We start from the raw sequence: 27,000 nt of genomic DNA on the forward strand, positions 1-27,000 counted from the left end.
GGGACAGTACAGAGACAGGAGGTTCGAGCCAGGGCTGAGAGCCAGCAGTGGACAAGCCTGAATGGAGCAAGAAGGGTTTGTCCTGGGCCAGCACAGGGCTCTGCCTTCCTCCAGCACAGGCACAGGGCGGAGGGAGGGAGCCTGGAGACCTGACCCAAGTTCTTAGGCTTTCAGAAGCAAAACTCTCTGTCCTGGTAAGGTGAAGATAGAGAACTGTTTCCTGAGGAATGGGAAATGTGAGGGACCAACTCTTCTACTGTAACGGTGATAATGTTGGGAAGAAGCTGAGCAGGGCTTACAAGCGGGAGGTGTCTGAGGGACCCCCCCAGACTTCCTCTATACTGAGCAGATCTGTCAGTACCCCGCAGTGGAGGCAATGCAGAGGTCCCGTGCATCAGAACGGTCACCTGGAGGTGACCAGGGAAATCCTGACATTGAAGACAGCCGTCTCCAAGTGTGTGGTGGAGAGCTCTCGACGCTTTGGACAGCCAGAGCCATCAGGGTTCACCCATTCCTGGGGAGTCCCTCTTTCCAGGGTGGCTCCAGCACTGCCTCATCTCCCGCCCCAGCAGCCCGGGGGCAGGCAGGGTCCACGCCAGCATGCTCTTGTGCCTCCTGCAAAGGCACGGCAGATACCGAGCGCAGTCAGTGCCGATTCGTCTCCCTGTGCTCTAATGGCATTGAGAGACGGAAAGCAGAGTGACGCCGGGAGCAGGGGCAGGTGGAGAGGGCTGCGTATCACTGTTACTCCTCTCGCAGCACCGGGGTCTCCAAACTAACGTCTCTACAGGGCTGCCCAGAGCTTGCAGAGACTCCGATGAGGCAGGTTTCCAGCACATGACATCTTTAGAACAAGCCCATGGCCTGTCCGCTCCTGAGCCTTGGCTCTTAGAGGTCCACGCAGTCGCTCAGTGGTGTTTGGCCGTGAGGGATGACCCAGCTCCTCTCTGAGCAGGGCGAACCGCCCCGCACCTCCTGCGGTGAGCGCAGCGTGCGTCGCACGGCAGTGAGGAAGAGGAACCATGAAGTACCCCAGAAACAAGGATGGCCAAGGAAGGCTACGAAGGCCTGGAGGTCTTGTGCCGAGGAAGTTGAGGAGCTGGCCTGAGCTGTCTCCTGGGAGCAGGTGTAGGTCCTTAGTCCCCGGGCCTTCGTGGGTACCTGCCAGCAAGGGCACTGGCCTCAGAGGGCACCTAAGTCCCCTTGGCAAAGACCGGTGTTGGCGTAGGGCTCTCTCCTCCACAGACTGGGCTTCTCAAATGTTTGGGACTCATATTTAATTTCTCTAACTCAGGGATGATGGCTTACAAACTGCCACGCAGGCGGCTGCGGTGGCCACAGCATGCAGAGGTGCTGAAGCCACGCTGTGGGTCCCGGCAGCCCCCGGCAGGGTTTTGTAGGACTACAGGCCTGATGGTCAGAGACCCAGGTCACTCGGGTCACGAAGATCAGTAGTTCCCATGCCACAGTGGTGACATTTCGCAGCCCCAGGTTCAACAGCCAGGCTGGAAGGAGCCCAGAAGTTTACAAGCCTTACCTGAACGCCAGCAGAGCTTGTCACCTCCTGGCACAAGGGGTGTGTCCACTCAGGGAGGAAACATCCCAATTTGTCCCAAATAGACACTGGAGTGACACAGGTTGTGCTGGAGCCAAACTGGCCCACATGGAGTCCTGTGGGATTCGGCATGGCTTGTGGGCCCTGCAGCACCTGGGTTCCCCTTACCTGCCATAGCGCAGCCACTGCCCACACCCCCCTTCGCCCAATTAGAATCATTTACACAGAATCATTTAGGTTGGAAAAGATCATAGAATCATAGAATGGTTTACGTTGGAAAGGACCTTGAAGATCATTGAGTTCCAACCCCCTGCCGTAGGCAGAGACACCTTCTGCTAGACCAGGTTGCCCAAGGCCACGTCCAGCCTAGCCTTGAACACCTCCAGGGATGGGGCCTCAACAACCTCTCTGGGCAAGATCTTTAAGATCATTGAGGCTTAACACTGCCAAAACCACCACTAAACTATGTCCCTCAGCACCACAGCTACAAGTCTTTTAAATACCTCTGGGGATGGTGACTCGGGGGGGGTACTCATCGAATCACAGAATGATTTGAGTTGGCAGGGACCATTAAAGACCATCTAGTCCAATCCCGTGCCGCGGGAATCTTCCACTAGACCAGGTTGCTCAGAGCCCTGTCCAGCCTGGCCTGGAGTGGTTCCAGGGATGGGGCAGCCACAGCTTCTCGGGGCACCCTGCGCCAGGGGCTCACTGCCCTCATGGGGAAGAATTTCTTCCTCACATCTCATCTCAATCTCCCCTCTGTCAGTGTCAAACCATTCCCCCTCGTCCCACGGCTCCCCTCCCTGACCCAGAGTCCCTCCCCACCTCTCCCGGAGCCCCTTTAGGCACTGGAAGGGGCTCGGAGGTCTCTGCGGAGCCTTCTCTTCTCCAGGCTGACCCCCCCACCTCTCCCAGCCTGTCCTCCCAGCAGAGGGGCTCCAGCCCTCCCAGCAGCTCCGGGGCCTCCTCTGGCCCCGCTCCAGCAGGTCCATGTCCCTCCTGTGCTGAGGCCCCCGAGCTGGAGGCAGCACTGCGGGGGGATCCCCCCAGAGCAGAGCGCAGCAGAGGGGCACAGTCCCCCCCTCGAGGTCTCATTCTGAATATCAAAAATATATCTGGGCAAAAATTTGCTCTTTTAATGTAAGGATCCAGGCTTCCTCCAAGCGTGGCACAGCGAGGAGCGGTCCCCGCCGGGCGCAGGCAGGGCAGACCCCCGCACTCCGGCAGGCTGCTCAGGGCTGCCCGGGCGGTGCGGAGGCACCGGTGCAGCCAGGGTGGGAGAGCGGCGCGGCGCGGCACGGCACGGCGTGGTGTCGGGGCTGCGGGTCCCCCAGCTGAGCCAGACCGGTGCCTGGTTGTAGATGGTGGTGGGTGGGCGGCTCCAGAAACACCCCCAAACCCTTCGTTAGCCGCTGGCTGGGGAGGAGGCGACTGAGCGATGGTTTCCTCAACTCTGCGCCCAACGGCCTCCGAACCGCTCTCCCCACGGGGACGTCGGCTGAGCCGCGCTGCAGGGCATGGGCCTGTCGTAGGGGAGCTGCTCGGTGCGGCGGCCCTTGCTGACCCAATTGCTTTTATGTTTGGATTTCCAGAGAAGCTGGATGAGATTTTGGCAGCAGCCGAGCCCGCGCTGAGAGCAGACATCGTCGAAGCAGATTCTCGGGCAGCCACTGTGAAGCAACGACCAACAAGCCGGCGCATCACGCCAGCAGAAATCAGTGTGAGCGAGGAGGGCTGGCGGCGGGAGCGGGAAGGGAAGGGAAGGAAGGGCACGGCACAGCAGAGGCCGCTGGTGCTGGGGAGTGGGTTTCCCCAGGGGAGGGGACGGAGAGAGTGGGGGGAGACGGAGACACGGCGCGGGAGCCCGGGCAGGCGGTGGAGGAGCTGACCCGGGCTGCTGGCACTGGCTCGGCAGTAGGGGATTGCCACGGGGAGGACGTAAGAGCGGATCTGAAGGAAGAGCGGATCTGAAGGAGTGTGGAAAGCTGAGCTGGAGAGCCGAGTCTGGCTGCGGCGTTCTGGGTGAAAAGCTGGAAATTAGGAGGAATCAAAGAAGAGAAAAAACGGCGTCTCTGAGGGGAAGCATGGATGGAGTAGGAGTGGGGCTGCCAGCTCCAGGCTGTCTGGATTGCGAAAGTGCTGCAGGCGGTGGGAGGCAGCTTCTGGAGCAGAGGGAAAATGGGACAGGCTGCGTCTGAGCAGAGACTGGCCTGAGCAAAGCCTTCCCACGGGAGGAAGGCTGCTGCTGGAGTCGGCATCACTGTGCCACCCCACCCGGGGCACAGAGCGCCCAAGAGCCAAGGGGGGAGCAGGGAGAGCAGGCAGGGAGAATAGGCAGGGAGAGCAGGCAGGGGAGAGCAGGCAGGAAGAATAGGCAGGGGAGAGCAGGCAGGGGAGAGCAGGCAGGAAGAATAGGCAGGGGAGAGCAGGCAGGAAGAATAGGCAGGGAGAGCAGGTAGGCAGGGAAGGCAGGCGGGGGGAGAGGGAGGGAGAGTTAACCCTTCCACGGGCAGTAGCACAGGTTTGGGAGACGCGCTCGTTGGGCAGCAGGCAGGATGGCTGGTTGAAGGTCGAGGTGAGGAAGAGGTCCGTCCTTGTCCCCGGGGCAGCCTCCCCTCCTGCGGCGGTGGCGGTCCCGGCAGCAGGGACAGGTCTGGCGTGCAGGGTGAGGGGTGCAGCCCCGGCTCCCCCCGCAGTCAGAGGGATCGGGTGGGCTGAGGGGAAGTGGGGTGTCCTTTCAGCTGAGTCTCGCTGCTGTCCAGAACGGAAATATCTTTCTTTCTCTTCCAGTCACTCTTTGAACGCCAGGGAATGGCAGCACACTCGGGGGTCCTTGCGGGAGCTGAGAAGCCCCATGTTTCACTGCGCAAAGGAATTCCACGGACAAAATCTGTAGGTAAGGCAAACTGGGGGGAAATCCCTTCCTAAAGAGGAAAGGGTGTCCCCGTGGAGCGTTCACGCCCGCACGGGATCCAGGAGGAAGGACTCCGCTCTCTGCTGGCGTGGACCTAAGGGTCTCTGAAGAGGGGACGGTTACTGTGATTTCTGCTTCGAAGGCTGCGTGTGTCCTGAGAAGCCTCTTCGAACGCTGACACGGGTGCTGCTCTGAGCAGAAGGTTGGAGTGGAGACTTCCCGAGGTCCCTTGCTCTCTCTGTCTCTTTACGGCCCTGCCAGGGATGGGGGAGTTTCTCCCACCCTCTGTGCAGGCAAATGAGGGTCGGTGGGTGATTTTGTGCCGGGCGGTGCAGCGGCTGGGCTGGGCTGCAGGCTGCTGAGCACCTGGGTGGGCGAGAGTAAAACCATGAGCTGTGACGAACGGAGACGATGGAGCAGGTAACAACTGGATTTTTTCCTAAGGAAAAGCAGGACAGGGCCAGGAACAGGGGGCTGGGTCGGGATCTCTAGACCCTATCCCAAAAGGTTTACAGAAAACCAAAACTACGCCGGAGGAGGGAGACGGGAGGAGGGGGCAGCGTGAGCACGGGCTGCGGGCACAGGGACAGGCACAGGGACAGTGAGGGGGGCTGGTTTTCTTCTCTTGATTCTGTGTATGGGCGGTTTCACCCGGGTGGTACCACCACCCGCGGTGTCAGCGAGGGCCGAGGCTGTGCGGTCGGGGCTGCGTACCGCTGGCGTGGAGAAGCCGAGGGGCAGGAGGGCAGGGCAGAGAGACGGGCGCTGTGCTGTGCGGCAAGCGTTAATTTTAAGTAACCCCACAGCGTCGTTTGGTAGTGGTGGTGGGGCCAAAACAGATTGTGTGTTTAACACACAAAATAAGTGCAGAGAAAGTAAACTCTGCTTCAGGCTACAGCTGAGAGCAGCGCAGTCCCAGAAAGAATATAAAAAATCCTTGACAAATGCAAGGGTTAGTATTCAAAATGTGCTTTTTAATGTACAGAGTCACAGAATTGCTGTGCATACGTGGCCCACAGTGGTGTTTGCATGGGAGCAGCTGGTACCTGTAGTCCCACGTGAGATTGGACTCAGAGTAGTAGATAGCTAGAGGTGATCAAATGTGCGTGTGACTCATCTGAAAAACAAACGAGGAGAGAGAATCTTTTTAAAAAGAAGAGTGGGTGTTTAATGGGCTGCCCTGGTGTGTACCTGACACCATGTTGGTCGCGCTGCTGTCCTGCCCTGAGACATGCAGGCAGGAACCTCCCGCGGCACTGAAGAGCTGAACGAGACCCTGCGCCACCCAGACGATGAGGTGCAGCGTTGGAAGCGAATGCAGGCATTAATTAGTCGCTCATACATTGCAGCCCTGTTAATGTGCGTGGCGGAAGGGGAGCGGAGCTGGCTGCCTCGGTGCCTGGGCTCGCTAGGGTAGGAGTAACCAGTTAATTCTCTCCTGAAGGTAAAAGTGATCAGTAGCACGTGCGGGGTGGGGTGCGCCTCAGCCAGCCGGAGGCATTAACAACGCAGAGATCTCCACCCAAGCAAGGGGCCGGGGAACCCTCTACAGCGACCAGAGGGAAATGGGCACTTTTAACGAGATTTACCCGATGTCTGGACCGTAGCGGTGCATCCTGCACAAGCGCCCGTTGCCTGTGAGGGGCGTCTAGTGACGCTGCGTGCGGCGGCCTGGCAGGCAAGCATGTGGTGGCCCGTGCTGTCTAAAGAGCGTCTTTATTCTGCAAACTATATCCTAGATGGTTTTTTTATGTCTGAGAATGTTTGTCGAAATGCTTCTAATCAGAAGTTCTACAATCAAGCCACAGACAGTTGGAAATCACATTAAATAAAGCATCCGGCTCTGGAGACCCCAACATAGGAAAGACATGGCCAGAGGAGGCCCTGGAGCTGCTGGGAGGGCTGGAGCCCCTCTGCTGGGAGGACAGGCTGGGAGAGGTGGGGGGGTCAGCCTGGAGAAGAGAAGGCTCCGTGGAGACCTCCGAGCCCCTTCCAGTGCCTAAAGGGGCTCCAGGAGAGCTGGGGAGGGACTTTTACAAGGGCATGGAGTGATAGGATGAGGGGGAATGGCTTCAAACTGGAAGAAGGGAGATTTAAAAAAGACATTAGGAAGAACTTCTGGGCTGTGGGGGCGGTGAGCCCCTGGCGCAGGGTGCCCCGAGAAGCTGTGGCTGCCCCATCCCTGGGGGTGTTCAAGGCCGGGTTGGACGGGGCTGGGAGTGACCTGGGCTGGGGGGAGGTGGCCCTGCCCGGGGCAGGGGGTGGCACTGGGGGGGCTTCAAGGTCCCTTCCAACCCAAACCATCCTGTGATTCTGTGATTTTATGAAAGGGGATCTGTTGTGTGAAATAGCATCCTAACCCAATAATGGATCGTAAACTGGAGAAGTATTCGTTAAATATGAAATGCTTGTCCATAAGGAGCTCCTTTTTGCTTGAGATGTGCTCAGGCTATGCCTCGTTGTGTGGCGCTCCCCGTGCAGGTGTATGTCAAGGATCTCGGTGTGCGGAGAACCGTGAGAAGAGTGGTTGGAAGTCTTTAGGGTTTATACAACTGTAAGGTTTGTTGGGTTGTGCGTAGGGTTTATCCGCTCGTCAGCATGGAGCATAATGTCCCGTCTACGTCTTTTCTGTTCAGCACCTAGAGACTGAGACCCCGAACCTTGCACGGGACTCCCAGCCCTTACGGCTGCACACCCCGTGCGACACGGGGATTGGCAACGCTAGATTTGATCTGTGTTGAGGAGGATTAAAAGCAGACCTGGAGATGCCCCGTTCCGAGCAGGAATGGCTGCGGCTGTCACAGGCACAGCATCCAAGCGCAACCCAACACCACATACAGGAAAAAACCACACATAGGTCTGAGTTATGCTCAATCCAAGAGTGGCATGTGTCTGTCTGCGCCAAAAGGGACCAATTCCTGTTGGGGAGAGGACAGCAACTTCTTGTTTCCAGTTTGCCTGCCACAATACACACCAAAAGCAGTGCATCTTAGAAACCGGCTAATTTTTGTGGAATTCCAGATAAGCTAAAATAGAAAACAGCCAAACAGTAGAAATTGGGTTGCAATTGGCTTGTTTTAGAAGTCCTTCTTGAGCTGTCATTTCACACCCACAATGACAAGCTCATACGCTGTACAGTCAGTTGACTTTATGATAAAAAGCACTACTAAAAGCAAGGAACTACATGAAAAATAAGCAGGGGTTGGTTGGTGGGTTTGTTTTTTTGGTGAAGAAATGCTCTGAATTATTTGCATATTACACAGCTGGTTTAGATTCCCAGGGACTTGTGACAAAAGATCAAAGCATTTCATGTTCACATCTAAAAATTTCTTGAGACAAAGGTAGTTAGCCCTCGACTGGCTACAAAGAAAGCAGGACGGAAGAAATACTTCAGCAAAAATACAAAGAAAAGAAATGCATTGCAGTGGGGAGGCTGATAGAAAAGAAAATCTCTGTCAGCCTTCCAAGATAGCTACCACGCCATCTGCTCCGGCATCAGAGTTAAAAACACTTGCAAGTCTGCAGAACCATCATGGTACCCGCTAAGTCTCGCCCCGAGCACATTCAGGATGAGGTAGTCGGTGGTTTTGCAGGGAGAGGAGTAGTGGGTCCCCGTGTCAGCCGGAAACGCGACGGGCTGCCGGCGCCGGCTGTGGGTGGCAGATGCACCGCACTGCCGAAGCGCTGTCCTGGTGTTCAGAAGGACTCGGAGGATGCCGGGCTCCGGCTCTGCCAGCTCAGGGCTGACCGCACGTCCTTGCTGCATCCTTAGTACCGCGGGTCTGGCGGGGGGGGCTGGCGGCCCACCCATCCCCCTCCAGGACCGTCCTCCCCTCCGCAGCTCCGGGGTGAACCCCCAGTGCTTTCTCCTCCTCTAAACAGGTTCTCAGGTTCTCCCTAGGTGCGATTTAAGCTTTGTGCTGTAGCAGCCAGCACAGTACTGTCATTTCCCTGCTCTCTGAAGGGCAGCGGGCTCTCCTCATCATCCTCCTCCTCCTCCTCCTGCCAGTTCTGTTGTTGCCCGGAGCTGATGGCAGCCTCAGGCACGTGGGGACGGTGATGCTCATCCGCTTTCTGCTTCTGGACAGGAGCGAAGCCCCTTGGCACCTTTCTGCTGTAGCTGAGGGGTGGCTTTGGGAGCTGCTCTGGCGTCCCTGCGCGGGGAAGGCAGGGCTGGGAACGGCGGGGTGTGCTCCGGAGAGAGCCACCTCATTAGCTATCCCAAATTAATGCGCAGAGTTAGATTCTCACAGGGATTTAGGCTGTTATGGCAACGGGCCCAAAAGCATTATGGAGAGTTTTTGTGTTTGCCTTGGAGATTAATAATGCATTGAGCGTGCTGTGCAATGCGGAGGGGGGTTGCCATGAGGCTCGTGGCATTGCCAGGCTGCACTCCGGGCACGCACCCACGGCGAGATTCTCATTTCAGAGCAGGGACCGCGGGTGCTCGGGGACGGGGTTCCTCGCTGGTCCCCGCTGGCCACCGGAGGCTCCGTTTGGGCTCGGGGTCTTTATTCCTGCGTGCACCGACTTCTGTGGTTGGATCCCAGTGATGTCTCGTTGTTCTTTGTAGGAAGCAGATATGCCCCACGCCGGCGAAGACAAAGCATGTGCTGTTTGAAGAGAACCGAGAGACAGAAGCTCGGTGGCAGTTAGCAGAGGGACGGGTTTGTTTATTTGTCATTGAAGTTTAATATTCCAGTTCTGCACATGGAGGACGGACCAGGCACAGCGGTAGGTCACGGGCGGCACACAAAGGGTGGTGCCATTTGTGACAGACAGATGCTGCCTTGGTCGTCCCCCCCTCCGCCATCCCTCTGGAGAACCTGGAATAGCCCACAAGATTTCACGTTCATCTGGTGCCCGGGGGTGTGTGGTAGAGGGATGAGGTCGGGCGGCGCAGGGAGCGCGCGGTCGCCGGCAGGGAGCGTGCCGGGAAGCACAGCACGGACGCCGTGCGTGTTCCTGCAACGCAGGGGAATGGCCAAGGGGAAGCCGGTAACTGCTGGGTCGAGATCAACAGGATGAAAGGACAGTCTGGTTCAGGTGCCACAGATTTAGAGGAACTGCCTTCCCCAGAGTTGCGCTGCGTGTTAGCGAGAGTCTGGCTGAGGTTCGTCACCAGAGACGTTTCTTGTCGGCCAATGGGCTGTTCTGTGGTGGAGAGCTGCTCTGCTGTTTCTTGGGTACCTCTGGGTTGTGCAGCAGGGCTCCAAACGCTGCAGGAGTTGGTCAGGCTCCTTCTCCTGCAGACCGGCTGCCCGTTGCCCGACGCAGCACTTGGACACAGACAAGTGTTAAGGTGAAAGTGAAAAATCAACATACTTACGAGAAGTAATTAGCTGTTAGCATTTCAGTCAGTAGGAGTGGAGTTGGGTAAAAGAGAGCCATGCTTTCAGCTACCAGCATTTCAGATAAACTCAAATAGCTTCTCTCTCCATTTTAAGTTAAAAACTGCTGGGATGGCTTCACCAGTCACATTGGTCCCTCACCTTTGAGGAGGACCCTTGTCATAGAATCATAGAATCATAGAATTGTCTAGGTTGGCAGAGACCCTTGGGATCATCGAGTCCAACCATCTACCCTACTCTACAAAGTTCTCTCCTACACCATATCCCCCAACACCACATCTAAACGTCTCTTGAACACATCCAGGGATGGTGACTCAACCACCTCCCTGGGCAGTCTAGTCCAATGCCCGACCACTCTTGCTGTGAAAAATTCTTTCCTAATGTTCAGTCTAAACCTGCCCTGGTGGAGCGTGAAGCCATTCCCTCGTGTTCCGTCATTAATTACCTGTGAGAAGAGACCAGCACCGACCTCTCTACAGTGCCCTTTCAAATAGCTGTAGAGAGTGCTGAGGTCTCCCCTCAGCCTCCTCCTCCCCAAACTAAACAGCCCCAGCTCCTTCAACCGCTCTTCACAGGATTTGTTTGCGAGGCCCTTCACCAGCTTCGTTGCCCTCCTCTGCACTCGCTCCAGCACCTCGACATCTCTCTTGTATTGAGGTGCCCAAAACCGGACACCATACTCGAGGTGTGGCCTCACCAGTGCTGAGTACAGGGGCACAACCACCTCCCTACTTCTGCTGGCCACGCTATTTCTAATACCAGCCAGGATGTCGTTGGCTTTCTTGGCCCCCTGGGCTCACTGCCGGCTCATATTCAGCCGCTTGTCAATGAGAACCCCCAGGTCTCTTCCTGCCAGGCAGCTTTCCAGCCACACCTCCCCAAGCCTGTAGCGCTGCATGGGGTTATTGTGGCCCAAGTGCAGGACCCGGCACTTGCCCTTGTTGAAATTCATACCATTGATGTTGGCCCAATGATCCAATCTAAGTCTCTCTGTAGAGCTTCCCTATCCTCCTGGGCATCAACACTCCTGCTTAACTTGGTGTCATCTGCGAACTTGCTGATGATACACCCTATGTCCTTATCGAGATCATCAGTAAAGACGTTGAACAGAAATGGTCCCAACACTGAGCCCTGAGGCACACCACTTGTGACCGGCCGCCAGCTGGATTTAAATCCGTTGAGCACCACTCTCTGGGACCTTCCAGTCAGCCAGTGCTTGATCCAAGGGATTGTATGCTCATCCAGGCCCTGCGAAGCCAGTTTTTCCACGAGAATTGTATGGGGGACAGTATCAAATGCTTTTTGAAAGTCCAGGTATACCATATCAACAGCCTTTCCCTCGTCCAATATTCTGGTAATCTTGTCATAGAAGGAGATCAGGTTCATCTGGCAGGACCTGCCTTCCGTAAACCCATGCTGACTAGGCCTGATCCCCTGGTTGCCCATTATGTGGGTTTTGATGGCACTCAAGATGACCTGCTCCATGACCTTCCCTGGTATCAAGGTTAGACTGACAGGTCTGTAGTTACCTGGATCCTCCTTTTTGCCTTTCTTGTAGATGGGTGTTACATTTGCCACCCTCCAGTCCATTGGGACCTCCCCAGTTAGCCATGACTTCCTGTAAATGATGGAAAGCAGTTTGGCGAGCACCTCTGCCAACTCTTTCAGCACTCTTGGGTGTAGCCCATCCGGTCCCATAGACTTGTGTGCATCCAAGCGGCATAGCAGGTCACTGATCTCTTCCTCTTTAATCGTGATGCTCTCATTCTGCTTCCCCTCCCTGTCTCCTAGCTCTTGAGGCTGGGTGTCCAGGGAACAGCTAGTTCCACTGCTAAAGACTGACGCAAAGTAGGCATTGAGCACCTCAGCCTTTTCCTCATCCTTTGTAACTATGTTTCCCTCCGCATCCAATAAAGGAGGGAGATTTTCCCTAATCCTCTTTTTGTTATTAATGAATTTATAGAAACATTTTTTATTATCCTTAACAGCTGTAGCCAGGTTGAGCTCTAGCTGTGCTTTGGCTCTCCTTATTTTCTCCCTGCATAGCTTCGCTACATCTTTATAGTCTTCATGAGAGACTTGCTCCCTCTTCCAAAGGTCGTAGACTCTCTTATTTTTTTTGAGATCCAGCAAGAGATCCCTATTTAGCCAGGCTGTCCTCCTTCCCCGCCTACTTGTTTTTCGGCACATGGGAACAGCCTGCTCCTGTGCCTTTAAGACTTCTTTCTTGAAGTATGTCCATCCTTCCTGGACTCCTGTATCCATCAGGGCATGCTCCCAAGGGATTCTGTCTAGCAGTCTTCTGAACAGATTAAAATTTGCCCTCCGGAAGTCTAAGGTGGCAGTTTTGGTAACTCTTCTCCTTGTTTCTCCAAGGATCGAGAACTCAATCATCTCATGATTACTGTGCCCTAGACGGCCTCCAACCTTTACTTCCCCCACAAGTTCTTCCCTGTTCACAAGGAGCAGGTCTAGGAGGGCACTTTCCCTGGTCGGCTCCCCTGGTCCCTTGTCCTCGGTGCTGCTTTCACCAGGGGATTCCCGCGTGGCCCGTTGCCTCTGCAGGGGTCTGGGCAGGCTCCAGCCTGCTCTGCGAGGGCCAAACGCAATTCATAAATCCAATACTTAATCAAGACATCAGGTTTCAAGCCTGCTCCCAAGGGATTACTGGTTGCCTTTGTTCAACGTCAGACACTCCCTGAGCAGAACTATATCCTGCGTAGACAGTAAATAAAACTCAGCAATGATTAGTCTCATGCTTAACTATAAACAGATGCTTCTGCATGTTAAGGGAGAGATTTCATTTTGCCCATGTGATCACATTTAAAGACCAGTGAGGAGTCTCTATCATGAAGACTGTATTTTACAAAATTCGCTATCACAGTAGGAATGGGTAGGGAAAGACTGGAATAAGAGAACATAATAACACAGCAACGCCAATCCAAAGAAAGCCTTGTAAAAGGTCTTTACAGACCAGATGGGCATCAAATTAGACTGATAGCTGGAGTTTCAAAAGAAAGAAAAGGAGGTAATTGTGCCCACAGTGCTGGTAAGCCGCAGAGCTCACTGCTGCGGGATATTGGGAAGGCGAGAAATTTGCATCGGTTCAAAGAGCAATGACAAGGGTCTGGAAGAAGAACGTCCGCCAAGGGTTAACCACAAAGGCGGTGTGACTCAGCCAGCTCTTGATCAGCAAAGTGCTGGAAGCTGGCAGAGTATTTGGGAGGGGCGAAGCAGCGCTGTGTGCTTGCTGTGTTCTTCTGTGCTTCCTCAGGCAATGGCATTGGCCGCTGCCAGGCAGCACTCTTCGTGCCTTTGATCTGCAGAGTGGAGGAGAGCTGGGGAAGGGAGTGTGGAGGCAGTGTCGTCAGCAGAATACAGGGAGTGAGCAAGCTGCACGGGGAGGAGGAGAGGCAGATGAGTAAATGGATGGAGCTGTTTATGCGGGACTTGGGTGGCAAGCACGCAGATCCAGTGAGCAGAGGAGCGATGTCAGACTGGTGAGTTGCAGGTAGTGAAGAAAGCGCATGCCAAGAATTTGCTTTCCTCCCACCTCCCCCATCAGTGATCTCTCCTGAGTGTTGATTTTCTTGCTGAGGAGCAATGGGAGATGTTCGTTTTCACAGTGAACAGACGTTATTCCCGCTATCCCAAGGAGCAGGGTTGTAGAGACAGTCAGCTTGGGACCTGGAACTGGAATGAGGCCACTCTTCTTCTGTCGTAGGATCAAAGGATAATTCAGGTTGGAAGAAGGAGGTCTCTCGTCTGGCCTCCGGCTCAAAGCAGGGTCAGCTATGAGATCCGATCACATCGCTCAGGGCTTTATCCAGTCTGGTCTTGAAAACCTCCAAGGATGGAGACTGCACACCCTTTGGGGCAGCCCGTTCTGCTGCTTGACTGTCTTCACCATAAAATTTCTCCTTTTGTCCAGTCAGAACCTCTTATTTCAGTTTTGCACATTTTGTCCCCCCACCGTGGCCTCTTGTCCTCCCACCACGTACCCATGTGAAAAGCCTGGCTCTGTTTTCTTGCTAACCTCCCCGTAGGTGCCAGAAGGCTGTCAGGTCCCCCCAAGGCCGTTCCTTCTGCAGGCGGAACAAGCCCGGCTCCCTCAGCACCTCCAGACAGAGCGAGAGCTCCAGCCCTGACCCTCCTGGTGGCTCTCCACTGGAGTCCCTTCTGTTTATTGGCGTATTTCTTGTTCTGGGGGCCCCAAAACTGGATGCAGTATTGTAGGTGTGGTCTCATGAGTGGGAGTGGGAGGGATAATGTCTTTGCTCTGTCTGTTGCCTTGGCGCCTCTTCACGCAGCCCGGGACGCCACTGGCCTTTGCTGCCAAGGCACGTGCCAGCCTTCGTGCACCTCGCTGGACAGCAAGCCCCCCAAGTTCTCCTCCTCAGAGTTGCTTCCCAGCCTCTCCAGTTGCAATGGGTTCTTCCTTCTCAGGTGCGGGACTTTGTCCTTGTTGAAATTCGTGGAGTTCCTGCTGGCCCGGTCCTTCGGCCTGCCTGGGTCCTTTTGAGATGTCTAGCTGGTCCTTGAACTTGGTAGTGCTTCGGATATCGTTCTCCATAGGTCCCCCCTCCTCATTTAAGAAAAAAACATGGCGGAGAGATGCTTACAGCAGAGAAAAACACCAAGTGGGGAGTAGAGAGAATAAAATGAATAATTGTAGAAGCAGCTATGTAAGATAAAACAAAAACTAATACCCACGCCTTGAATACATGTAGATTATCTAACTGTCCCCTTCACCCTTCCTTCACTTGAAATACTTGGCTTTTAACACATTGAAAGGTCTTCACAAGAGGGACTGGGGGCTACTGGGGGCTGTGGGAGCCCCAGAAGGTAGAACAGGGGCTACCACACCTACAATGTTCACGGTCGACGGCCGAGACTTTGCAACAGGCAGCGACTGCTGGTGGGCACTGCCTTCTCCGGCCTGGCGGCCGCTTGGCCAGTCTGCTCTTGGCAGGTCAGGAAATGCGAGGAAGATGACCCAGCTTTCCAATTTTATCTCCCGAAATAGCTCTGTACTTGACACAGTAGTACCTGTCTCCGGGATGGTCAGCACGTCCCTAAGACAAGCTCTAATGGTGCTCGACCGTGTTCTGTGACAGTCTGGGCACGGTAACAGCTCAGTGCTGCATAAATTTCCATGTTTCAGCCCCTGGCCGTTCCCAGGTGAGAAGCAGAAATAAGCATAAAGGCGTGACTTTGGGGGGGATCTTCACGCTGTTAAGAGCGTGACAATGTCTGTACTGAATCAAACCATGGCTCCATCTAGTGCGGGATCCTGTCTTAAGCACTGCTCTTAAGCAGATGCCCCGGGGAGAGTGAAAACAGGACGAGGATATGATATTTCCCCTGAATACTCACCCAGGCAGCTGCTGTCTCCAGTTCAGAGGTTTCTGTGCACACAATAGCCCACAAAAAGTGCATCTTCCGTGGCTTCGTCCAGTCCCTCTTTGAACTTGTTTTGTGCTTCCAGTCCGTTGTGCTGCCTCGGTATTAAAAATCCCCAAACTGTGTTCAGCAAAAATAGCATAGCTTTGAACACAGCGACAGTCTGATCAGTGTGATGAGATGTAACGGTCAACGCTCACTGGCCAAAATAGTCCCTTTTTCCCCCAGCAGGCTCTGCATCTGCAGGCATTTGGTGAAATCGCTAATGCGATACAAGGCAGAGTTGCCAAAGCACTTTGAACGCTGGTGGACATTACAGAAAAAGCATTAGAGCCAAAAAAGCAGGTGGTCACCATGCTGCTGTGCCGAGACCTGGCTTTCTGCCATCTCGAGCGCTCTCTCAAGAGCGATTTGAAACCTTGAAAACAGCTGAACTGAAGAGCAGGAGGTACGGGGAGCGAGCGGTGAGCATAGCAGCGCAGGACGGGGTGCAGAGGGGCAGGCTGTGCCGGCGCTGCAGCCGGCGAGGCCGGGAAACTCGCATCCGGGTGCGTACTTGCACCGTACTTGCTATATTAATGGCTTTTCCCTCCTATTACTTCACTTCATAAGATTCTCGTACGCTTTCGTAGAATCGTAGAATGGTTTAGGTTGGAAAGGACCTTGAAGATCATCCAGTCCACCCCCCTGCCCTGGGCAGGGACACCTCCCCCCAGCCCAGGTTGCTCCAAGCCCCGTCCAACCCGGCCTTGAACACCTCCAGGGATGGGGCAGCCACAGCTTCTCGGGGCACCCTGCGCCGGGGGCTCACCGCCCTCATGGGGAAGAATTTCTTCCGAATGTTCAATCTGAACCTGCCCTCTTCCAGTTTAAAGCCATTCCCCCTGGTCCTATCGCTGCATGCCCCAGTAAAAAGTCCTTCCCCAGCTCTCCTGTAGGCCCCCTTTAGGGACTGGAAGGCCGCAATAAGGTCTCCACGGAGCCTTCTCTTCTCCAGGCTGAACAGTCCCAACTCTCTCAGCCACTCCTCATAGGAGAGGGGCTCCAGCCCTCGCATCATCCTCGTGGCTCTCCTCTGGACACGCTCCAGCAGGTCCATGTCCTTCTTCTGTTGGGGACTCCAGAGCTGGAGGCAGTACTCCGGGTGGGGCCTCACGAGAGTGGAGTAGAGGGGCAGAACCACCTCCCTGACCTGCTGGCCACACTTCTGATGCAGCCCAGGATACAGTTGGCCTTCTGGGCTGCGATCGCACACTGCCGGCTCATGTTGAGCTTCTCATCAATCAGCACCCGCAGGTCCTTCTCCTCAGGGCTGCTCTCCTGCCATTCCCTGCCCAGCCTGGAGTTGTGCTTGGGATTGCCCTGACCCACATGCAGGACCTTGCACTTGGCCTTGTTGAACTGCATGAGGTTGGCTTGGGCCCACCTCTCCAGCCTGTCCAGGTCCCTCTGGATGCCATCCCTCCCCTCCAGCGTGTCTACCTCGCCAAACAGCTTGGGATCATCGGCAAACTTGCTGAGGGTGCACTCAACCCCACTGTCCATGTCGCTGACAAAGATGGTGAACAGTACAGGCCCCAGTACAAATTACAAATTTGTACTATTACAAATACCCGAAAAAGCTCTCGCTGTGCACCCGGGTAGTGAGTGACCAGTCAGAATGGCAGAATGTGGCTTCCTTGGGTACTTCCAATTCTCAAAATACGTAACTTGAGTTTCTGCTAGACCCTGCTTCTGAATTCAGTCTAGCACATGGAAGCATATGTAACCCCTCGGGAGGAAGGGGGGAGTGTGACACGAGAAGAGCGAGCGGGAGAGCGCGAGAACCCGCACATGGGCGCCGGCAGTGTTTGCTGTGAGTTGCACAACCTGGTTGCGCTCAGCTGTCTCACACGTCGGCGGTCGGGTGTCGGGAGGTTTGATCGAGCAAGTGTTCAATTCTGTCGCTGTTGCGTTGGTCTGGAGAGCGCTCAGCCTGGTTGGAAAGTGTCGAGCACAACTGTCTGATGGATTTAAAACAACGTAAGACATTGTGGGAGTCTGCGGCCGCCCCTGTGTGCCAAGGGAACACGAGCAAAGGGCCGAACCACAAACTCTGGCAGCAGACAAAGAAAAGATGAAGTGGAAAGTCACCACAGGGATAGAGTGGGGCGGGGGGAAGAAAGGGATGTCATATATCCAATTCACAGCGGCAGTCACGCTCTGGGTTCTCTGGAGACTTCCCCTCTGACTTCACTGTTGTTCTTGTTTTCCAGGTGAAGACGAGAAACTTGCTGCTTCTTTGCTAGATGGGAAGTTTCCCCGGAGCACATCGATGCAAGACACTGTTAGGGAAGGACACGGGATTCCACCACCACCTCAGACAGCCCCACCCCCACCTCCTTCTCCATATTACTTTGACACAGGCCCCCCTCCATCCTTCTCGCCACCTCCGCCCCCAGGAAGAGCTTATGATACCATAAGATCAAGCTTTAAGCCAAGCCTGGAGGCTAAACTCCATGGACTCCCGCAGGTCATTAGCGCAGCTGAGATGTACGATCAGGCGAGGACTTCCATTCCTTACCCGGAAAGGCAGAAGAGGGCCCGATCCATGATAATCCTCCAGGATTCCTCTCATCTTCCCGTGGAGCCAACAGAGATCCCCCGGCCTGGACCATCTGCGACCCCTCCAGAGAAGCTGAAGAGGAAGGGAAGAGTGATTGACAACCCTTATGCCAACATGGGTCAGTTCAATGTCAGCCTGTTTGCTCCCACCAAGCCCCAGAGGAAGAAGAGTCCTCTTGTGAAGCAGTTACAAGTGGAGGATGCCCAGGAGAGAGCAACACTGTCCATCACCGGAGGCTTTACGAGGGAGCCCTCTCCCACCCGCAGGAGCCATCGCCTGAGTGGAGTGGAATATCAGCACCACACCGGCATTGCTCAGGTTGAAGCCACGAGCATCCCCTTTGCCACTGCCATCGCTGGAGTCATGAAGGACAGAGACCGTCGTCTGGATGAGAGGCGGAAATCCACTGTCTTCCTCTCGGTTGGGGCCATTGAAGGAAGCCCCCCCAGCAGCGACATGCCATCCTTGCAGCAGTCCAGGTCTATTGATGAGCGGTTGTTAGGAAGCCGAGATGTACTACTGCCTTCCCCTGTCTCAGCTTTAAAGCCATTAATTAGCAGCTCATCCTCAACGTTCATCCACCCCCTAACAGGAAAGCCCTTGGATCCGAACTCGCCACTGGCGCTTGCGCTGGCCGCAAGGGAACGGGCCCTCTCGACTCAAGTCCCATCCCGGTCGCCCACCCCGATCCACAGCCCAGACTCAGAGAGAGCAGCACCCCTGTTTGTGGACATCCAAACCAAAGAACCAGAGAGGGGGGAGTTGGAGAGCTTGGTGTCCCCTGCGTACTCACCTGGAGGCAAAGGGGCAATCGGAACAGACTCTGGGACTTTGGCCCCTACGAAGAGCCAGTGGGGGACTCCGTCCACACTGAGAAAAGAAACTGAGGCAAGAGCAGAAACACCTGGGAAGGAGGAGAAAAAACAGGAAGACAAGAAGTCCATGATTATTAGCATAGTGGATACATCACAGCAGAAGACCGCTGGCCTCATCATGGTTCATGCCACAAGTAACGGCCAAGACGAGATAGGACTTGAGATAAAAGAGGAGAAACCGGCTGTCCCTGAAGCATGCACGGAGCCAGCAGAGTCCCCCAAAGCAGAGACCCAGCCCAGTCCCGTGGGAAAGCCTCCGGTTAGTCCAGCTTCTGACAAAACGTTGGGACAAGGGAGTTCGGAGGAAGAGGTGGAGCCCTACACGGTTACCCTCCCGCCTGCTCAGTTGTCCTCAAGTGACGAAGAGACCAGGGAGGAGCTGGCCAAGATAGGGCTGGTGCCTCCACCAGATGAGTTTGCAAATGGGGTACTGGTCACCACCCCTGGCACACCGGTCAGCCACCTGGCTACGCCTAGCACGCCATCCATACCAGCGGCAGCAGTAGCACCTTCTACCACTGGCGGAACACCCTCAGGGAAGCCCTCTGATGCCCCCGTAGCCCCAGAGTCTGCTGCAGACTCGGGAGTGGAAGAGGTGGACACCAGAAGTTCAAGTGACCATCACCTGGAGACCACAAGCACCATCTCGACGGTCTCCAGCATGTCTACGTTGTCCTCAGAAAGCGGGGAGCCTACTGACACATACACTTCCTTTGCGGATGGACAAACTTTTATACTCGAGAAGCCACCAGTGCCTCCAAAGCCAAAACTCAAGTCCCAGCTCAGCAAGGGGCCAGTTACTTTCAGGGACCCACTTTTGAAGCAGTCTTCGGACAGCGAGCTCATCTCCCAGCAACATGCGGCCACTCTGGCATCAGCCAGCATTGGCCGGCCACGCTACCTCTTTCAGAGAAGGTCCAAGCTATGGGGGGACCCCATGGAGAGCAGGCCGATCCATGGGGCTGACGATGACAAGCCAACTGTGATCAGCGAGCTAAGTTCCCGACTACAGCAACTGAATAAGGATACACGATCACTGGGGGAGGAACCAGCCGGGTCCACGTTAGATCCCGGGAAGAAGTCACCGGTGGTCGCGGCACGGTAAGACGCTGGTCGCTGGCCAGGGGAGGGGGCGGGGGCGGGGCTCGGGCAGCGGGGGGGGGACAGGGAGACGCATAAGCAGAGTGTAACTGTGCCGAGTAGTCCAGGGTGTGTTTTGAGGGGCGCTTCAGAGGTGTCAGGACTTCTCAGCCGCACGGGGAGAGGCAGCGCTGAGACATGCTTCCAGAAGTTGGCGTGATTTGTTCATGGCTCCTCTCTCCGCACCGCACACGTAGCGAGCTCGCACTGTTGCTTTTTCCCTTTAAATTGCCTTCCTGTTGCTCCATGTTCCTCCTCTGTCTCGATGCTGTTGTTAAGCCGCTGTATTTAGTCCTGGGTTTCACTTCTAAATGTTTGCTCCTGAACGATTAATAACAATGTGTGTTTCTCTAGCGCTTTTCATTTCAAAGGATCTCCAAATGTTGTCAGACTCCGTATTAGAGCTCTGGGCAGTCACTGCTGAGCAGGAGCCCTCACCGGGGTGGTCTGTGACAGCCCCTAGAAAGGACACGGCAGCACCACCCCGACCTTTGTTTGCCGAGGCAGAGCTCGGCGCCGTTTCTGGACCGAGCCAGCTCTGGAGACCCGCAGGGAGGTTTTGGCAGGGCACAGGTCTGGGTGTGATGCGTGGCTCCGGGCAAGGACTGCCGCTGGGCGTCCCTCCCGTGGGCGCTCACAGCGGCTGTGTCCGGCTGAGCGCGGGATCGCTTGCGTCTCCAGGCCGGAGGGCCGGTGGGGTGGCTGATGGCTCAGAGGTATCTACGCGGTGCCCTAAGCGTGGTAGATCCTCTCAGCCCTTGCTCTCCTCCTCCACGCACAGACCTGCGCGGAGCCCGGACGGCCCAGGAGACCTGAAAGGTGACAGCAGAGGGACGCCAGGACACGCAGGAGCCTCTTTCTCTTAAAGTCCTACTCAGTTCCCTCATGGCACTCAGGAGACACGGGTTCCCTCCCCCATGCTGGAGCTGTGACCGTCACACGCCCTCAGCAGCACGGGGACCTCCGTGTCCTTCACGCTGCCCGACGTGTCCCCCGTGCCAGGCCACCCACCGCCCTGCCGGCACCTGCCATTGTTCCGAGCTGCTGTCCCCGTGGCAGCAGTGTCCCCTTTGCCCCGACATCCCCACCCAACTGTAAAACTAAACTAAACCCAAAACCGCTAAATTAGAGCCCAAGATTTGAGAGTGAACCCTTACAAGGCTGTGAAATTTAAAGTTACAGCAGGAAGTGACCCAAAATCTCCGACCTCGCTCTGCCCTTGCGGCGTGCAGCCGCACAACACCTCCCACAGTAGCAAAGCCGCAGTAAGCGCGTCCCACCGGCGTCACCGGTGGGCAGTGGCTGGGGGTCAGCGAGGTGCCAGTTCGGCAGGGAGCTCTGAGCTAAGGGGAGCCCTTCTTTTGGAAAGGTTTTTCTAAGCAGGTCATCACAGTGATGGGTCACAAGTCCACGTGGTGCTGGCACAGCTGGGGACGCTTCAAGCTGTGGCACAGGGGACAGAGTGTCCGACCCTGACGTACCCCCAGGGAGGGTTCGTGTAGCTCCAGCCTTCAGCGGGCTCACGCCTCCCCGCCGGCGCCTGGGCTGGCGCTGCCCTCCTGGCTGCACTGGTGGTCCACCTCTCGGTAGGTACCAGACTTGTAGTGACAACCACGGTGTGGTATAAAATCTCAGGATCCTGCCCTGCTCCCTGCTGTGCCTCTCTGGATTTGGCCCCAGATGCACATGACGGCCGTTCCCTGGAGACCAGTGTGTCCTGCGGGGCCTCTGCCCCCTGCACTGCTCGGTCTGCAGCCACGGGGTCCTGTGCTGAATGCATGTAGTTTAATTGCATTTGGGGACCCTTCTGAAATCAGGCACGCCACGCTGCGCTTTCCTGAAAAGTGCTGACTGTGCCTGACTCCACCGACGCCAGAGAACTGGGACGTTACCAGCTTTTAATGGCGACCAGGCACGGCATCTCCGCCAGCTCACCCATGCCGGGCATCGGCCCTTTGCTGATTCCTACTCCGGGGGCCGCCGGCTCCTTCCGTCTCCCAGCGCCGGCAGCGAAAAGCCCCCCTGACCCCACCTGGTGTCCCACCGCAGCCCCCCGCCCTGTCCTCTTTCCTTCCCTGCCCCCCGTCTCCGTCCAGGTCACCGCCTGCAGCATCCTGCCAGTACCCCCGGGCTCCCCGGGACGCCCCTTCTCCATCCTCTGCCTTTCTTTAACTCCCTCCTGTCCTCCACCGCTGCTTCCCTTCGCTCCTGTGCTCCCAGTGGCGGTGTGCTTCCCCCGCCCCGACTCGCGCAGGGGCAGCAGACCCTGCCTGAGCTCCTGCATCCACACCTTCTGGAGAGACCCCATCCTCCTGCAGCGGGGAGGTGCAGTCCGTCCTCTGCTTACCCTCCCGCCACCCAGTGTTTGGCACTTCCAGCAGTCCCGCAGTTAAGTGTTCTCATTCCTTTCTCTGAAAGTCATGGCCTTTCATCTCTGAAATTTTTATGCTCCTGGTTGATGTCAAAGACTTGAAACGTTTCCCAGGAAGTCAGCTGTAAATAGAATATTTAATGATGTCAGCCACTCTCCTTCCCTGTGAAAATTCCTCTCTTTTATGAAATTGCTGTAAATTCAGAAGATAATGTAAAGAGCAGTTAGATGAGCTTAGAACGACCGATTTCGGAACACGTCTTCCAGTCCCCGGGGCTGTCCTGAGAACGACAGTATTCCCTAAAACTGCCATGACAGCCACCCTCTGTGCAGGAGCGAGGTGGGACCGTGCCGGTGTGACGGCCGCTGCCCCCCCCCCCCCCCGAGCACCCCCGCGGGCTGAAGGGCACTGCGCCCAGGCTTCCCGGGCCACGCTGCAGCCGGAGCCCGCCTGAGCCCCCCCCGGACGTGTGGAGCGCCACAGGGCTGTGCCCGGGCTGGTGCTGCAGCTTTCTCTGTCCTTCTTACATTCAGCTCTGCTCCAGAACGGGTCCTGAGCCAAACTGAAGCTCTTACCTAGGGCCAGAGGCGTCCTGCAGTTCCGCGGGACGTGGGGAGGACGAGGCGCCCTTGCGGGAGCTGCCCCAAGGGCTGCAGGAGCCGCTGCCTGCGGCGGCAGGGTTCATGGCTGGAGTTTCTCTCTAAGCACTTTGGATTCTGAATTTACAGTAGTTACATCTAAGAGCAGGAAACTTCTCTTTGCACGTGGTGGCTGCAGCACAGGCCCTGGTGCGTTTCTCTTGCAGAGGTCTGTGAGGGCCCTGCCTGGGGACCCCAGGAGGAGAAGACACAAACCGCTTCCTCCGTAACTCTAACGCTGTACCTCCTTCCAAGACGGTCTTCCACAGGAGGACGTTTGACAAGAGGGACTGAGAAAGAGGCCAAGAAATACTGAGAATGAGAACGTAAGGTCAGAGTTCAGGCAATCGTTAGAGGTGACATGTACTCCATCCTCCCGCTCCAAGGGCCTGCGTGGCCGGCCAGGGCCGAGTGTGGCGAGGGCAGCTGTGCCGTGGCCCTGCGCTGCGCGCTGTGCCCGCTTGCCGGGAGACAGCCTTCCACGCCGTCCTCACCGAGACGCCGTAGTTCGGCGGTGGCAGTGACGGCAGAGCAGAGCGACAACTTCCATTTGTACTGTCCCACGGCAATAGGCCCCCCTGAGCTGGGGACACGCGAACTGCGCTCCGCTGGGGCTGCCCTGAGGTACGTTGCCGCAGTGGCTCTGAAGGCTGACGTGCCGCCAGCAGCAGCTGCCTTCACGGTTAACGTGAAGATCCAGTGTCCCGGCCCGCGGCGGCCCTCGCTAAGCCGGGCCGCAGGAGAGCGACCAGACGTCTTGGCGTCTCTCTGGCTGGACCGTCCCCGGCCACCCCTGGACAGAGCTCACGCGGCAGCAGATGCCCGGCAGGAGCGGTGCGAGGACCCCGCAGCTCAGAGCTGCTGCTGAACGCTGAGATGGATTCATTGTCTGACATCCATTACCACAATAAAGCTGACGCTAACGAAGAGGTGTACGTTTCTGATTAGTGATCCAGTGAGTCATAGCTAGCGAGGCAAATGCCAGAAGAGCCGCATTGGTAGCAGAGGCTGAACTCATGCGCTTCAGGGTGACTCACGCGTTAAATGTGCACCGTGTAACCCTGTGTTGAGATGGCATCCTTGTGCGGTGTCCCCTTGTCCTGTGACTGGCCGTGGCCATCCAGCCTCATCGGGTTTGTGTCATTCCTCATTGCACATAGTCACGCCCAGATCTCGACCTCCCACCTCTGCTGCCACCTCTGGTGCCCTCAGAGCTGAACGTCAGCTCACATCCACTCGAGCCAGAAGCAGCTGAAGTGTCACCACGGTCCAGTTTGGGGCTCCGGCTAATGCAGCCGAGAACCTGGGTTAGAGGGCGCTTTGCGAAGGGGTTCTGTTTGTTTGTTTGTTTGCTTGTTTATTTATCTTTAAGCAACAGCCAAATGTGCCAAATGTATCATGTGAAGCAGAATTTTAGATGCAAAACTGAGTTTTTCAGGTGCTGTTCTGGAAACCCACAACTGCTTTGTATTTCTACAGATCTGAAAGAGAGAGAGAAGAAAAATAAGCCCTTTAGGCATTTAGCTCCTAGGGTAAAGCTACCTCTTTCTATATAAACTCATCAATTAATTCTGTTTCAGTTAAATGGTGTAACATTTCTGGTGCAAGCTTTCAGCCGCTGCAGATACAACCCCCTGTTTCCTTGTAGGCTTTTTGTCTCTTCACGGTGTCTAAACTCACGCACAAAGCAGAGCTGAGCTTTCTTTCCGCAGTCGAGGGACTTGTCCGTAGAGAGCTGATGGAAAGCAAGAGATCGGCACGGAGGCCAGCCGAGATCCGCGCTGCTCAGCGCCTTCCCTTGAGGGGGTTTGGGGCGTTACGGGGAGTTAATTTTGTTATTTGTGCTGCACTGAGGTTTGGAGCGGAGGTGGCCTTCCAGCCGAGCAGCAGAGTCCCGGGCAGGGGGCCGGCAGCAGCCCCTGGCCTCGGCGTGCCGGGAGCCCAAAGCCCCTCAGCAGCATCCTTCGGTGATGCCGAGCCCGGCGTCCCCACAGCCCTGGCACGACCAGGCTGCCGGTGGCCACAAAGCCTGCCGAGAGGCAAGTCCCAGCAGCGCGCTGTCCTGTCCGCGCCCGCCCAAGCCCCCCACCTTCCCTCACGTGCCACCGGGGAGGAAGGCAGACCTGCAGCCCCGAGACGGAGGCTTGGCAGGGCTCCATCCCGCTTTCCTGCAGCAGCTGCGCTCAAAGATGCTTAATGCATCTCCGTAGGCAGCTGCAAAAATGCATCCTTCGCTCCGTGCACTCCCCTTGCCCTGGGAGGAGGATGCTGCTCCCGGAGGCGTACTGCAGCAGGGCCACCGGCACTGCAGCGGGGCTACCGGCACTGCAGCAGGGGCTACCAGGCAGCAGCGGGGCTCGCTACGCGTTCTGCCGGCGGCAGCTCGGGGCGGCTGTGCCGGAGGATGCCCTTCCCTCCCGGTTGCCATGGCATTTTCCCAGCGTTCACCGCAGGATGTCAGGCTGAGGATGGGGCACTCCTGAGCCCGGTCCACCTCTGTGGCTTTCCCACGTAGACCGTAGACGTGCCTCTGCAGGCAGCGAGGGAGCGGGGAGGCACAGGCTGTCCAGGGATAAGCGGATGGAGGATGGGCAGTTGGAGAAGCGAGAGTTTCTAGAGGGTGCTGCGAAAAGGCAGAAATGGAGAGAGCAGGGAAACGCTGCCCTCGATCCGAGGTGACACACCGATCTGACACCAGCTCAACGCGTCCTGCCACTGGTGGCCGGGGGTCAGTTTTTGATGTTGACGTGCGTTGCCTACAAGGAGACAGGGGCATTGTGGGTAGCAAGTCTCAGCATGTGTCCGTGTCACAGCAAGCACAGCTGGCTTCACCTCATCTGGTCACTAACATGTACTAATCACAGCTCATCCACTCATCCCTCCCAGTGAGTAGAAGAGCAAACTGTGACTCCGCCTCATGCTTGTCCAGAGCGAGACTTGGGAAGAGCAGTGAGGGCTTGTCCAGACCTCAGTGAGAAGAGCTCTGGGTCCCACCGAGACTGTGTCAGTGCTGAAGTGGCCCGAAAGAGAGAAGAGTGAAAGCCTGCCGGGCTCACTCGTTCCGCGTCTAGCTCCGGGAAGGTCCCACCATGCCGTTGTTTCATCCCCCCAAGCGCAGGAGAAGAGCTGTAAGGGCAGTTCCTTTCCGGGCATTGCTGCGCTAGCGGAGGACGTCACAGAAAGGGGGGTTTTCCTTTTGTATGGAGAAATACAAAGGGTCGCATTCAAATTTCAGTTCTTTTGCCAACAAACAGGAGGCAAAGCAGCCGCTTGGGAAAAGTCCTGCGTGCTGCCGTGGAGCGGTTCCGCAGGCAGTCTGCCCCGGTTGCACAAACTCTCCAGCGAGAGCTTAGGAAGAGATCATCTCGGAGAGTCCCAGGGGCAGCACATGAGGAGATGAAGTCTCCTATGGATACAAGCCCTAAATTTCCTTTCCCTGCAAAGAAGAGATCAGAGGAGGACAAAGCAGGCTTGCTGCAAGGAGAGATGCAACGTTTAGTTAAGATGAAAGCAGCTCTTAGGTCCATAGTGCTCTGACCCTGCCAGAACCTTGTTGTAAACATCTACTGACACCCGGGTTTGCTCCCAGTTCCCCCTGTTCCTCCACGGAGCACAGGCAGGCGAGAGCTCATGGCTGAAGGACTCACAGTGCCATCTGCAAAATTGCCCAAGAAAGAAACATAGCTGGAGGCCAAGAACTTCTTGTATGGAGAAGCATGAGAGGGAGAGCGTTCAGAGTGCGTTTAGGAGTCCTCTTGCTCTTCTACATCACTCCTCCAGCATAGCGGGTTGGTCACCATGACACAGCCGAGACACCATCCCTGGAGGTGCCCGGCATTCCCGAGGGGATAACCACGCGTCCCTCTCGGCCAGCCCGCCCTGCGGCTGCCGGAATGCCTCCGCTGCGAGCCGCACAGCACTGGGACGGGTGCTCTGGCTGGAACAGCGCAGTCTTCACTTGACCTCCCAGGTGGTGCTTTCACCTGCAGTCCCCTCTTTGGCTGAGCCACCCCTGCCGGGAGCAGCACGGCTCCCAGCCACGGCGGCCCTGCTCCCTGCGCGCCTCCTGGCCGTTTCTCCCCGTTCTGCGTGCAGCCGCTTTGCCGGTGGAAAAGGGACAAAGGTCCGAATGACCATTTGATGT

At 56.3% G+C, this 27,000-nt stretch overlaps 1 protein-coding gene across 1 annotated transcript in view; it reads left to right on the plus strand.

Moving 5' to 3' along the window:
- The window catches only part of SHANK3 (SH3 and multiple ankyrin repeat domains 3), a 388,749-nt gene that overhangs the window by 344,505 nt on the left and 17,244 nt on the right, over positions 1–27,000 (plus strand). The window contains exons 19-21 of the mRNA XM_082481020.1: positions 3,151–3,278; positions 4,349–4,454; positions 17,482–19,807. Of these exons, the coding sequence (XP_082337146.1) occupies positions 3,151–3,278; positions 4,349–4,454; positions 17,482–19,807 (2,560 nt within the window). The remainder of the gene's footprint in view (positions 1–3,150; positions 3,279–4,348; positions 4,455–17,481; positions 19,808–27,000) is intronic.

Source organism: Vanellus vanellus, assembly GCF_965231255.1.
Source record: "Vanellus vanellus genome assembly, chromosome: 1".
Classification (NCBI taxonomy): domain Eukaryota; kingdom Metazoa; phylum Chordata; class Aves; order Charadriiformes; family Charadriidae; genus Vanellus; species Vanellus vanellus.